General features: G+C 45.8%; 1 protein-coding gene across 1 annotated transcript; it reads left to right on the top strand.

Moving 5' to 3' along the window:
- The first annotated feature begins 68 nt into the window (after window positions 1-68).
- Window positions 69-12,648, top strand: DNAJB11 (DnaJ heat shock protein family (Hsp40) member B11). Its single transcript, XM_062582614.1, has 10 exons — window positions 69-207; window positions 413-569; window positions 1,879-1,976; window positions 2,996-3,128; window positions 4,134-4,276; window positions 4,839-4,921; window positions 5,524-5,581; window positions 6,190-6,301; window positions 6,712-6,871; window positions 11,706-12,648. The coding sequence occupies exons 1-10, from the start codon at window positions 140-142 to the stop codon at window positions 11,768-11,770; spliced, it is 1,077 nt and encodes a 358-aa protein (XP_062438598.1). The 5' UTR covers window positions 69-139; the 3' UTR covers window positions 11,771-12,648.
- The last annotated feature ends 1,252 nt before the right edge of the window (window positions 12,649-13,900 follow it).

Below are 13,900 nucleotides of genomic sequence, written 5' to 3' on the forward strand. Positions count from 1 at the left end.
CGGGTTCTGCTTCATGCCTATGGTGACCGGGGCGGGCGGCTCCGGTGCTGCGAGCCCCGGCCGGAGAGCGCCGCCTCCCCCCGCTCCCAGCGGCTGCGCGCGGCGCGGGCGGGCCCGCCCGGAGCCAGGCCGCGCTGCCATGTCCCCCGCCTCGCTCGGCCGCCTCTGCCTCCTGCTGCTGTGCGTGTGCGGCGAGGCCGCCGCCGGGTGAGTTCGCCGGCGCCGCGCGGGAGGGCCGAGGCCTCCCCTCAGCGCACGGCTCGCGCCCCCCCCCCTTCCCCCCGCCACCCGCCGCGCGGGCCCGTGCACGCGCCCCCCCCCCCGCTCCGTGCGCATGCGCCTCCCCCCCCCACCCCCCCGCGGGGGGGGCTTCCCGGGCGGCGCGGTGCTGACGGCGCCGCCGCCCCCGCAGGAGGGACTTCTACAAGATCCTGGGGGTGGCCCGCGGCGCCTCCGTCAAGGACATCAAGAAGGCCTACCGCAAACTGGCGCTGCAGCTGCATCCCGACAGGAACCCCGACGACCCCCGGGCGCAGGAGAAGTTCCAGGACCTGGGGGCTGCCTACGAGGTGAGCCCGGGCTGCCCTGCCAGGAGGCCCCGCTGCACCCTCCCGAGGCTCGCGCCGAGCTTCATGGCGAAGCAAGCTGCAGGATTCACAGGGGCGAGAAGGAACCCCCTCGAGGTGTTACACCCTCGAGGAGGGCTCCCTGGAAATGCCAGCGCCTTTCTGTAAGGTGCAAGTGCAGTTCCTGCTCCCCTTGTTACAAAATCCTGCCAGACGCTGCACCTAATGAAGAGCAAAGGTAGAGAAACTGCCTGTGAGATTGCAGAACTTTGTTGGAGGAAGACGAAGCTCACTTAACCAGAGGAAAAGAAAGGCAGAAAGTTCAAGCTATTTGTTATTTATTTATAGTTCAGTGTGGGGTGAAAATTGAGGAAGAAATAAGAGCTGCATCAGCTAAAAGCATTGGCATAAGAACAATCTGTATGTATAGGTGGGCTGTGAGTAATTTTGGCTCACATGGGGCGAAAGGTTTTTGGCTCGCCTTTTACTAGGTGTATTAAAGTTGGGAAAATAATTGTTATAGTAAGGAATTTTCTTGTTTCTGTGATATAAAAGTATGCAAATAATACATTAATACCTAAAACTTATAGAATACTACGTTACGTCATCCTTTAGCCAGCAGAGTTGCTTCTTCACCTGTTTCCACTCCTCTAGCCTCCTGGAAGCTGACCTGGCAATCTTATTCTTTTCAAATATAATCAGCAGGTCAGGGAGAGAAGGGAAGGAAGACCAAATCTAATCTAGAAAATTCTGGATATCAGGGGAGCAGAGCAAAGACCAATACTGAAAAATGGTACATATATTGGGCTACTTGGTTCTGCCCTAATGCTGAAGTTGCTTCTTGCTAACTCTTTTTGACATCTAGGGTTACCGTATTTGGCAGGTTCAGCTCGGTGGGCAAACTTACCATCATTGCTAACACTTATAAAATACTCTTTAGGGAAATATGCACTCTGTGTGCGCCTGAAGAGCAAGGATGGTGTTATCTACAGTGTTCTGCTTCATAGAGCTGACTTGAATCATTAGTCCTTTTTGATTCTTTTTCAAGTTACTGTGGTAAACTCTGTGCTGTTTGTATTCTGTGTGTTTTGCTTTTGTTGTTCTAATAAGCTAATCATAGCTTTTACCTACTAAATATTTAGCCTTCCAGTCCACTTCAAGCAACTCCCAGCTGACACTTCTGTAAAGTATGATATTCTGCTGCTTGTCCTTTAGTTAAGAGTACTGGCAAGGTTCATCTCAAAAGGCTTGTTTAAATAACCCAGTTCAGCCATAGATCAGTGTCTTGTCCCTTTGCCTTACCTTTGCTCAGGTGCTGTCGGATGAGGAGAAGAGGAAGCAGTATGATGCTTATGGTGAAGAGGGATTGAAGGATGGACACCAAAGTTCCCATGGAGACATCTTCTCACAGTAAGGAGGCTTTGTCCCTTAAGGCTATTCTATAATCAGAGTTCTAATAGTATGTTAAGGTCTTTGATCTTCTCCTTTTTCCTGTTCAGGAGGGAGATGAAGGCAATGATGTGCCTAGTGACAGCTGGGTTCTTGAAGATACACAAACAAAAACAGTACAGGAGGATGTCCACTGTACATGTGTATCTTGTGGTGGTCCTTTCTCCAAGAGTAGTGCATAGGAGCCAGTGTTCTGTTCCCCCGCATATGGCTGCTACTTTGCAAACACAATTGCTGATGTGAGCAATGTGTAAGGTCTTGCACTAAACATGTAGATCTTTCTTGTGTTCTCTGTTACATTATTGAGGTATAACCTGTTGTCACAGGTCATGAGTGTACTTTGGCGTTCCTTTCTCTTTTACAAAGTAATGCTGTACTGACTTATACAGTAGAGCACCTGTAGAGTTATTGTCATTAGAATCTGAAGGCACCTACATGTTGCTTAGTTTGAGGTCCATTTGTTTCCGCTAGGAGCAAATTTGCTAACACAATTCATTAAGGTGCTTTTTTCATGTAATCCTTCTGGGTGAGAACCACCACTGTCCACTGGTCTGTGTTGACAAAGAGCATTCAGGCTTGCTATGAAGTTGTTTCCTCATCACACTTGTCCTCAAACTCCACAAAGAAAACTGCTAGCATTAGTCTTCAGTGACAGAGGACTTCCTTTGGGCAGTGGCCAGGTTTTGAGATGCTAATATGCAAGCCTCAGTCTAACACTTGTTTCCTTAAAGTAGAGAATTCTCTTGCAAAGTGACTGTTTAGTTTGAAGGTTAGCTTGTGTTCTGGAGGAGCAAGCAGAAGTATCTGGATTTGCCATATTTACATACTATAAGTGCCGTATTTACATACTATACTGTTTTACAGAGGGCTAGGAGCAGTTGCCAGGCAGCCCATTGCTGCTGCCTTGAGTAGCTGCGTTTAGCAAAGCATTGTCTGGTTAGAATTTCTTTCTAAACTAACAGATGTGTTTTAATCTATAGCTTTTTTGGGGACTTTGGATTCATGTTTGGAGGGAATCCTCGCCAACAAGACAGGAACATTCCCCGAGGGAGTGACATTATTGTGGACCTGGAAGTTACACTGGAGGAGGTTTATTCAGGAAACTTTGTGGAAGTAAGTTTGCTTGCTTGTCTGTTAGTCTCCCCAGTGTGTTCTTAAGTTTGAGAGTTGCTAGCCTAGCCACTGATGGGAATGATTTTTTTTCTGCAAAAATTGGAACTAAGAGATGCTTATCGTTTTGAGTACCTGGTAATGAGAGCGGAGGATGTTGTGAGAGTATGTGCTAGTACTTAACTGAAGAAACAATTCTTCTTTGATATCTGAAGTTTGCCTATGTGCCTGTTATCACAAGATGCTTCTTGTGATAATAACTATAACTTATCAGTTGCCAGTGCTTAGTTACTTCCTCTTTGCAGTAGCCTAGTTGGAGGGGGAGGAAACTACTGGTCTGCCTCTTTATTTGATGGTATTTGAGCCCCATTCATAGACTGCAAGCACATAGCTTAATTCTTGCTTTTACAAGAAAGGCTGAAAACACAATGTTGTGGGTTTTAATGTCCTCTTTATATGGTCAAATATTTAAATACAACTTTCTGGATTACATTCCTAGCAAATGGATGGGGTGGTACTCTTTCTTTTTGTAAGCCATACTTGTGTTGCTGGCAATTTCTGTATTCTACTTGTTAGAATTCTTGTTGATTTGAGTTTGTGCAAGTGTCTTGAGCAAATGAGTAGCCCAGAGTGACTTCCTCAGACTGGAATGAGGGAATTTGTGATCAAAAGTGTCAGATGTTTTAGCCTAGGATTACATGTCCTATTTAGAGAAGTGTGCAGGCAAAAGAAGAAAAAGAAAGCACCTATACTGTCAGAGACAGTTTTCCGATATCTTAGTGTTTCAGTGTGTGATTGGCAAGAGGGGTGAGCTGAAAACTCTTATCAGGGATGCCTTGGCACAATCTCATGCAGTTACTGTGAAGGCAGCAGAGAACATGCCAAAAGAAAAATAATGTTCAGGTATCAAATATAATATCGTATTATCTCATTAGAGAAATTCAACCCTTTTTGACTTGGGAATATTGGCCTGTGTGCTTGTGTGATGAAGCTCTTTGTTTCATACAGGTTGTCAGAAACAAGCCAGTGGCAAGACAGGCACCTGGCAAACGGAAATGCAATTGCCGGCAGGAGATGAGGACCACCCAGTTGGGCCCTGGACGTTTCCAGATGACTCAAGAAGTTGTTTGTGATGAATGTCCCAATGTCAAGTGAGTATGAGGTTTTATGCTCCTTAGTGCAGCATAAATGTTTAATCGAAATCGGCCACTAGGTGGGGGAAGTGCCTGCGCTATTGGTAGATCACGAGTAGTTTGAAGAAGCTTCCCACAAGGTTCTTGTTTCCAAGGAGGAAATTCTTGGAATCTTTGCTCTTACAGCAGGAGTGACCAACTCTAATAGGTGAAGTGCTTCTCAGTTTATTCTTTGTTCTTTATTCCCTGAACAATCACATCTTGGCATAAGTTCCACCACTAAATCTGCATAACCAGAAGCAAGGTTGGACAAGCCCACGGTTTCCAATTGCGAAGAACTGGGCAGAGAGTACCGTGTCATAGTCATGTATCCAGATGCTGGTCATTAACTTTGCCTTCTGAGCTAGGTATTAGCATACAAGAAAGGCAGCACTGCTTGCCCGCCAGTCCTGATGTGAGGAAAGGAGAGAATGTGTGTTAACTTGGCGCGATGTTCTTATTACACCAGTAAAATAAGTAGCTGCTACCACCTGCTGCTGCTAACACAGCACAACTGTTTACCTGCTCTTCCCCTTAACAGGCTCGTGAATGAAGAGCGAACACTAGAAGTGGAGATAGAGCCAGGTGTGAGGGATGGTATGGAGTATCCCTTCATTGGTGAAGGTATGTATATGGGCACTGCCACACTGATCAGCTTTAATGATTTGTTCCATTTCTGCCATGTACAGCTGGTCTTCATGACGGTGTCCAAGCTCTGCTCTGGAGAATGATCAGAACTAAATGCTATATCTTGTGTATGCTGCTGAAGTCCAGGAGCACATTCTTTGCTAAGCCTCAGTAGTGCTGTGCTTCAAGATACACTCCTTTCGCCACTACTGCAGGCGTGCACACATGCATCTTGGTGTTTCAAAAAACCTATAGGATTATCTGCTCTAGGCTTCAGTGTGTTTGGGAATTCCCTCTGTTCAAGCAGATGAAATCCTTTAACCTGTAAAAGACAGGCCTCATTAACATGTGAGTAAGTCTTTCTGAAGAGCAGAGAGATACAAATTCATTGAGGCAATACTCTGAAAATCCTAGGTTATTTGTTAGGAAATACATAGCAGCAAGGTTTTAGCCATGTAAGGAGGAACTTGTGTGTGGGTTTTTTTTTTTTTTTTTTGGGGGGGGGGGTGTAACTTTGTGAAGGATGGATCCACATGGTTATTTGTTTCTTCAGCTGTTAGTATCTACCTCCTTCTAGTATAGCTTTTCTTACTTTACAGGTGAACCCCATGTGGATGGAGAGCCAGGTGATTTGCGCTTCCGAATAAAAGTTCTTAAGTAAGTAACCTGCCTAGTTAAACCACTTCAGTTGTTATAAACAAAGCTTACAAGCATTTTTCTGGTTGGTATTGCCTGCTTTGCTAGCATGTAGCTTGCCCCTCTGTGGATTTGATGTGGCTGGTGATCTGCTACTTGGAGCTGTGCAGAATGTTTAACCTCAAATATGCTCGAGCAGCTGAACTCGCCACTGTTAAAATTCTTTGAAGTTATTTCACTTCTTGCTTGGCCTGAATTCTGCAGTAAGTTTTTTTGTTTGTTTGTTTGTTTTAGCTCCTACATGAGTCATGAAATATCTTCTTTTTTTCCTTCCATAAACTTGCTATCTCTCCCCATTGTGTGACTCACAGTTTTCTTAGTAGTACATTTCCTTACAACTTCTTGACAACGCCTTAGCGCCCATTGCACTAGAAATAGAAAGGTTATTAGTACTATGTATTTTAATCAGGAAACTGATGCTGAATTTCATTCATTCATCATTTCCTTTGTGTGATGTGTGTGAATTCTCTGAACTCTTTCCCAAACAGAACGGGGGGGGGGATGAGGGAGAGAAGCCAGAGGACCCCTTTCTCCTAAGAGAAAGAAGTTCCAATTTCTCTTTTTCACAGGCATCCAGTCTTTGAAAGAAGAGGGGATGACTTGTATACAAATGTTACGGTCTCGCTGGTCGAGGCACTTACAGGCTTTGAAATGGATATTGCCCACTTGGATGGGCACAAGGTAAGGCAACAGTTTGCTTTCCTGCTGTCTGCAAACAAACCTTAGCTTCAGGTTTCTTGTAGGCTGGGCTACTCTGTACAGGGCTGTCTGTAGCTGCTGGTTGTATTTGGTATCTCCTCAGCTACAGACTGTAGCCGCTAGAGCAATTCTCAGAGACACAAAATGCCCCCATTACAATGGGGAGCACAATGCAGGTCCAGGCTGTTAAAGCAGCTATTACATGTTCTGGATATTGTGAGGACTGTTATATGTCCTAGCTGCAATACTGCCTGGACCCTTGTGAATATTGCTGACTTTGGCAAGAAATTGGTACCATTTGTGGCTTTTCAGTGGGTTGGAAAATGGCTTTTGGGGTTCTGGGGTATGTGCACAGAATATTATTAATGTTTTGAAAATTCTCTTGTCTCCAGGTTCATGTCGCTCGGGATAAAATTACAAAACCTGGGGCCAAGCTGTGGAAGAAAGGAGAGGGTCTTCCAAATTTTGATAACAATAACATCAAAGGCTCACTAATAATAACATTTGATGTGGAATTTCCCAAAGAGCAACTGACAAATGAACAGCGGGAAGGTGTGTGCTTTAAAACTGTCATGGCCATGGGCTGCACAGATCTCTTGCCAAAGCCGATAAGTGGGCATAACACAACCAGTAGTTTGTAGTGGTCAGGAAGGGCTCTCCTGTCCACGTACCCATCATACAGCATAATGGAGTTGGCCCAGTGCCCTGTGAGTAACTTGCTTTTTTTGAAGCAAGTGAGCAATCTTGGCTGCTGAAGCTGTAGGGAACCAGATTAGGTTGGATGTGTCACTGCTGGGATGTAGTATTTGGCAAGCCTTCAGGTCCTTTGTAGCTGGCCATCTGTTTGAATTGAAGGACTTGGTGGGGGTTATCCCCCACCTGCTTTGCCTTTGCTAGAATGGGATCCTGAGCTCTTTTCCAGCCCAAGCTTCTGCTCTTCTGGAGGCAAGATTTGTGAAAAATGTCTACTATTACAGGTAAACAGAGCAATGCAACATTAGGGAGGAACAGTCCTTCTTCTACATTTCTCTTCAGTAGCACTTTGGGAAGGTGGAGGCGGTGCAGATGTGTAGACTTGTTTGGTAGGGGAGATCTGCTGCCTGGCTCTAGCCCTCAGGTGGAAGCTCGTGCATGAGCCCTGTAAACATCTTAGAACTGGCAGGAGAGTAAATCCTTTACTCTCAGCTTTGTGTCATGGCTGGAAATTCCTCTTTGCTTCAGTAGCCTCTGCAATAGGTTATGCTGAAGTACTCAAGGCATCAGAGTAGGCATCAAGGGAGCCATCCTCTGCTATGGAGTAAAGGACTTCCTGGCACGTACCAGTGTGGCCCTTCTGGAGCCAGACCAGGATTCTCTCCAGAACTTCTTCCTGCTGGCCAAGACCATTGTATTTTCTTGTTGTGAAGGTGCCATTTCCTGGGTTCTGACAGCTGTCCTGGTGGAAGGAAGCAAATGTGCAGCTCTCCTAGACCTCTCAAGTTTGTAGAGGGAAGCCAAGCCCTGAGTGGAGTTGTCTTGGTGCCACAGCATGTTACTGCTGCCTTGGCAACACTCTGCTAACTACCACTTGGAGCTCAGTTCATAAGGGGAACCCTCTCCCTTACCTGAAGCTTCAGGGTTTCCTGATCTTCTGTAGATCTTTGGGCCACAGTTCTGTGGCTGTTCAGGCTGCAAGGTCTGTGCCTCTGAACTATGCTTTGTGTGAGCCTATTTTGTGTTTTGGCCTCAGTGCTTTTCTGCTTGCATTGAGAACTTGCCAAGTGTACTGCTTGCCCAGGGCTCCAGCACAGGTAAGCAGTTCTGCTGCTCTGACACAGTGCTGCTTTGCATTTTCAGAATATGCTGTCATAGCAGTCAAGTGTTGTTAGTCAACTTGTGCACTGTCAGCTGTGCAACACTGAGCATAATACTGATTTGTAAAGATATACAACTCCTCTTGTCCCCCCTTGAGGGAATTTGTCCACCCTATTAGCCACAGTTGGCAGCTATTGTGCTCAGTGAAAACTAATGAGAACAGTGACCACATCGGTGCAGGGTCTCCTGCTACCAGGTTCCGCTGCCATTCTCCAAACTTTAAGGCAGCTTCTCTCAATTCCATATGACATCCATACATCTGTTGCTCTTGGCAGTTTGTGAAGAGACTGTGGGCAAAAAGCAGTGACAGAAGCCTGCATTTTCCCATTAACACTGCTAGCATGTCTCTGCAAATACCCGACAAACAAGGAGGTGATGGTGCTAGCATGAGCCTGTTTAAGAGGGTATGGAACATCTGAATCCTGAAGTGATTCCACCCGTTTTAGGGGAAGGGTGACTGGGTAAGCAGTCAGATATGTTTCTGTATGCTAGCATATTTCCAAACATCCAGGGATTTAAGGAGTTTAAGTGAATAGCTCTAGCCAAGTTGCATGGCAGCAGCTCAGTGTACACATTCAAGAGAAGACTGTAGGCCTCAATTCAAAACATCCTTCTTTCTTATTGTTGGCACAGGTCCCAATTTCTTATCTCATAACCATGTGTACCGTTTCTGGGGCACTCAGGAGATACTGACTCCAAGAGCACCACTCTGGTCAGCCTGTAGTCTGGAGTCAGAGAAACAATGTGTTCTCTTTCCTGTTAGTGTGACATCAGGGAACTTGTTGCCTGCTGATCAGAAGTGACTTTCTTTTCTTTGACTTATGTCTCGTTCTTCTCGATTGCTGTTTGTTTGTTGTACTTGGAGGTTTCAATCCTGTGCTTTAACTCTAGAGTATTCAGAGAGTAACAGCAGGCAGTGAAGTGTGCAGGTTGTGCTGTAACTTGTCATCTGTTGGCAGCATAAAAAGAAATCTCAAAGTTGGCTCCAGTAAACATGTTAGGTGTGGTATCACCAAACCTCAGGATTCCTGGCTGTCAGAACCAAATCCAGAAAGCTGAAGTTGGGGCACCAGAAATGTATCAAAATACCCCGTTAGCTAATGAGGCTATCCTTCAGGCCAGCATGTAGTTACCTAGAACTAGCTAGCAGGAAACAAGAGGCATGGAAATGATTGGAATGTTGCTTGATCCCGTATTCAGGGCTGCTGGAGCACACCTTTCTCCAGCTATGTCCTTCCTTTTAAAAGAACTTGATAGCTGGAAGGCACATCCTCTTACACATTAGCCAGGAAGTGGCTTTGAGTCTCCTCTGGCTGTGGAGGGGAAGTGAACTTACCTTCCGCTTCCCTGGAGAATGACCTTTCCTTAGAGATTAGCACCTTTTCTATAGTGGGTGCACTTTTACCCTCCTGTGGAGGATGTTTGAGGAAGCAGGGAAGAATTCAAGATTCTCTGGGCAAGAACAAGCGAGAGGGAGACATGAATAGTACAGCAGCCTCTCCTTCTCTGGCAGAAAGCAATCTCTGTTCCAATCTTTACTTCCAGGACAGTTTTCCAGTATTTTAACAGGGTTACTGTGGCCTTAACTTAGGCATCAAAATACCAGTCTTTTAAGACAGCAGTGTTTGTAGCCAGAATAGTCGTGAGAGTAGAAAAGCAAGAAAAGGTTTGGAGGGAGGTATATTATCATTTAGTTCGGTCTCCTGAAGAAGGACTTGTATGCCCCAAAGTCTAGCTTTTCTTTATGGGTAATCTTTTTATTTTTAAATGATCCTGCCTCTCTTTGCCTGCATACCTTGCTGGAAGATGACAACCATTGCTGCATTTTTCTTGGCAGTCTAATCTGCATCCAGCCCTCCTTCCCCACATAACTAGCTTCAGTTACACAGTGAAGCAAGTTGATCTGAGGCAGGATGCTGATCCCATCTTCTCTCCAACCTCTCTATGCCTCTATTTTCAGTCACTTGTTTCACCCCTTCCTTTACATCACTGCTACACGTAAGTGAGGCAGCCAGAAATGACCAGCAGAAAAAGATTTGTTTATGTACCCAGATTCTTCAAACAATTCCTGATATGGTTGCACAGGGAGAAGGACAGGAGAATATGGGAGCAAGTGCAGGACTGCTAAGTCTTTCTGTAGTGGTCACAACCTGGAGGACAGGCATGTTCTTCCCCCTAAGTCACGGTGAGGGGCAAGCTAACTGCCGGGATGCTTAGTTCTCACCAAGCCGACGCTTGGGCGAATCCAGTAACAGATTGGAATAGCAATGTGGCTTAACTTTTTAACTTTAAAATTCCCCTTGTGTGGAATTTTGCCATCTCGCAACCTTGGTCGTGCCTGTACAAGGCCCGTCAGTTGCATTTCTGGTGTTGGTCAGAGTAGAGGTATGCTGCCATGCCCAGAGGAGCGCGCGGGCCAGGGCCGTGGGAGTGCTGGCAGCGTGCCTGCAGGCTGACGTTGAGGAGGGAGTCCTCTCTAACTATCTCTGGAAAAGCAGAGTGATGCATACATTCTTGTCAGTCTCCTCCCTTGGTCAGTGTTGTGCAGCCTTGACCCTTAAGTAGCAGTAAAGGTCTGTCGGTCTCTCCCTGCTGACCCCAGTAGGTGGACTGTTATGGTTTCGGGGCTGAATCACTTTTTTGTTCTCTTACGTTATCATGCTCTGATAAGTCAGTGCTGACAGGCATCAGCACACTCAGACCTTTAAAATGTTTTATGGCTGGGTTTTCTGTGTTCCGAGGGGTGATATCTGTAAAGGCTGGATCCAGCCTGGTGATGTAATCTCCTACAGTTGCTTTAGAACTGTAGCCTTGTGTAGCCTACTGAAGTCCACTAATGTTTGCTTCTCTTTCGTGCCTTCAGGGTCTACTTAAAACAGACAACAGCATCCGCAGGCACCAAATAGAGCAGTGTGAAAACTTCTGCTCTGTGATCATTCGCATTGATTCCTTCTGAATTTGCACTCTAGAGAAACCCATCGTAGCCCTTCCAAACTTAGTGCTAGCAGATCGCTCCTGACTGTAGAGGGAGTGTGAGGAGACAATCTTCACAAGACTAGAAGTAATCTCTGGAAATAACCAAAAGCTATTTCCTCTTGGTTTTACTCTGAGTGACAAAATTGCTCTCAGCTTCAGTAGTGAAGTGGCTCTGGGCAGCAGTTTTATCTGTCACCTAGCTGTGAAGATCTTGAGGTGGTGCACTGAGTTTCAAGCTTGTAACAAAACGTTTTTCTGCCTGGATCCATTGGTTCTCTGTGGTCCTGACTATATGAAAGCATTGTTGCAGTGTTACTAGCCTTGATGCTATTTGTCCTTTTAGGAATGTTGAATGAGCCGGAGTAAAGGTGCTGCACCTCTACCTTTTTAATAAAGCTCTTAGTTTGTCAGAGCTTTATAGGGCTTTGCTCAGCTGCGATGAACCTTGTAGGCACCGTGATACTAGCATTTCAAGTCAGATGTGTAGGTGTAGATGGAACAGGGAATACAGAGTCCTATTTGTGCAGTGCTATAACTCTTTTCTTTTCTTTTGCAGGTCTCAAACAGCTATTGAAGCAAGGATCAGTGCAGAAGGTGTACAACGGATTGCAGGGATATTAGTTTGGAAAAACTGGACTTAATTGAAAATGAAAAGTCAGATGTGTCAGAAGTCTATTCTCCTGCCCATTTTAGAATGAAAAAGAGGGAGGGTGGGGTAATTGTTGAGGTATATATTATTTTTTTTTCTAAATGGTGAAAGTGCTCAGATGAGTTGCAGAAGATTCTACCGTTTTCAGGACATAACTGGTGCTGCCTATAGTGTTCAATGTCCTGGAACGATGAAAAGACTCATTGAGCAGGAAAAAGTGGGGAAAGGAGTTTTAAGTTCCATGCAGATTGGAATTTCTGGTTTTTAAATATACTTTGATGTGACTTTTCTTGGCCATCTCAACATATTTTTCATAGCTTCTCCTGCTTTTTGTTCTTTGTGTCACTCTCTTCTAGGGCTTTTTTTTTTCTTTCTTTTTTTTTTCTTCTAATCCAAGCCCTTCCTTTCCTCTCCAAGTCCAGAGTGATATTGTTTGAGTGCGTTTCTGGGGCCAGAGTACAGGTGCTGTTGAGAGTGGACTGCAGGAAGAGCTTTGTGTGCTATGTTAGGGCTCCACACGTGGTTGAGATAGCAGTAGTGAAGAGAAGTCTCTTAAGCCTTCTTTGGACCGTTAGCTGCCAAGACGTCCTCTCGTCCTGAAAGTTAACACTTGATTTTTGAAGTCACAACTTCTTTCTGGGTTAGCAAAGACACCTCAGACCTCCTTCATACCGTGGGATTTTGGAAAATAACAGAAATGACTCCTTGTGGACTTGGTTCTTTCTACTGGCCCCCAACTGTAACTGACAGCTTGGCTGGAAAAGTTCACTTACCTCCTGCACTCTGTCCTCTATGAGGACAGGTGAAGCTAACAGCACAGAAATAAAGATATTTGAGTTGGAATGGCAAACTATCTGGTTATGTATTTAAGCAGAACTGATGCTGGTATAGCTGTGAGTCACTGGACTAATGTAGAAGGGTTCCTGCTGTGATATAAGCAGTAGCATTAAGTGGTGAAACTAGAGCTGCTAGTACCAGCTAAAGCTCTGTAGCTACTTTATTTGAACTGAAGGCCTGGTATATGAGCCAGGAAATACCTGTGGTGCAATGGTATGCATCATGAAGGCCCTGCTCTCTTAGGCATTCCTGTCAGAAATGTTTACCTCTGCTTGTTCTTTGCTAGTACTTTGGGAACAGTAGCTTAAAAAAAAAAAAAAAAAAAAAAAGACCTCAAAGCAAGTCAGCCTTCTGGCTCATTGCAACGTGGATGTAAGCAGCAAAATTGTTCGTGTGATGCAGCAGTCTGCACCTTCTGCACTATCGTGGGATTCTTGCAGCAGCTGCTTTGATATTTCATCGCCTGCCTCACTCGCCTGGGAAATGGATGCTAGGGACATACGTTTCCACGCCAAAATGTTTATTGGGAAGCAGCAGCAGGTGAGCCCAGGTTTTCTTGTTTTAACTTAATGTAAAAATAACACTGAATACAGAGAGCTCTGGACCACGCCGTCTGCCGCGTGCCAGCGGTCTAGCAGTGTCCTACCAAAGCCTCGAATTCTCGCAGAGCAGCAGGAGCTGACGCATCGGAAAAACAGTGCAGGGAAGGCTTCCTGTTGGATCCCTTACACGTTTGCCTTGGCAGAGCAAAGTGGGGGCTTCGGGAATAGCTGAGAAAGACGGGCCAGACAAACCCTGGCTGCCGGACACCTAGTTTCAATGCCGCTCTTCCTCAAAATCCTCGCCTGGCTGAGGTTGCTACCTTGAGTGTCAGCCTTCTTGATGACCAGCTTCTTCCAGGCCCATAGCCAGTTGCCTCTCCCTGGCCTAGCTTTGATTTCAAAGAAATGCACCTTCTCATATCCCTGTGCGTGGGGCTGGTTCCAGTTACATCAGCCCTGTGAGAGTCCACTTACTGATGGCTCCTCTCAACTGGCCTTGCTTGTCTTCCTGTTCAAGTGTGGGTCCATGTTGTCAAAATTAGCTCTTAAATTGCTCACACTGCCTCCGAGGCAGCCTGGATTCTGCAGAAGCTGGTGAGAATTGTTTGCCTGAAGCGATGAGAGTCTCGCCCTGGTTTTGCCTGGGATTTGTCCCTCTCCTTTGCTTTATAGTGCAGCCCAGACAAAGCGACAGCTCAGTTTGCACCTGAGTCTTTCCTCTGG

Source organism: Rhea pennata, chromosome 9 (genome assembly GCF_028389875.1).
Source record: "Rhea pennata isolate bPtePen1 chromosome 9, bPtePen1.pri, whole genome shotgun sequence".
NCBI classification, from domain to species: Eukaryota; Metazoa; Chordata; class Aves; order Rheiformes; family Rheidae; genus Rhea; species Rhea pennata.

What these genes read in the sequence shown, in the direction of transcription:
- DNAJB11 (XM_062582614.1), top strand. Translation starts at nt 140, where the DNA reads ATGTCCCCCGCCTCGCTCGGCCGCCTCTGCCTCCTGCTGCTGTGCGTG. An exon ending in GATGAATGTCCCAATGTCAA is followed by an intron (nt 4,277 to 4,838) that starts GTGAGTATGAGG and finishes TCCCCTTAACAG; the next exon opens with GCTCGTGAATGAAGAGCGAA. An exon ending in TTCCGAATAAAAGTTCTTAA is followed by an intron (nt 5,582 to 6,189) that starts GTAAGTAACCTG and finishes TCTTTTTCACAG; the next exon opens with GCATCCAGTCTTTGAAAGAA.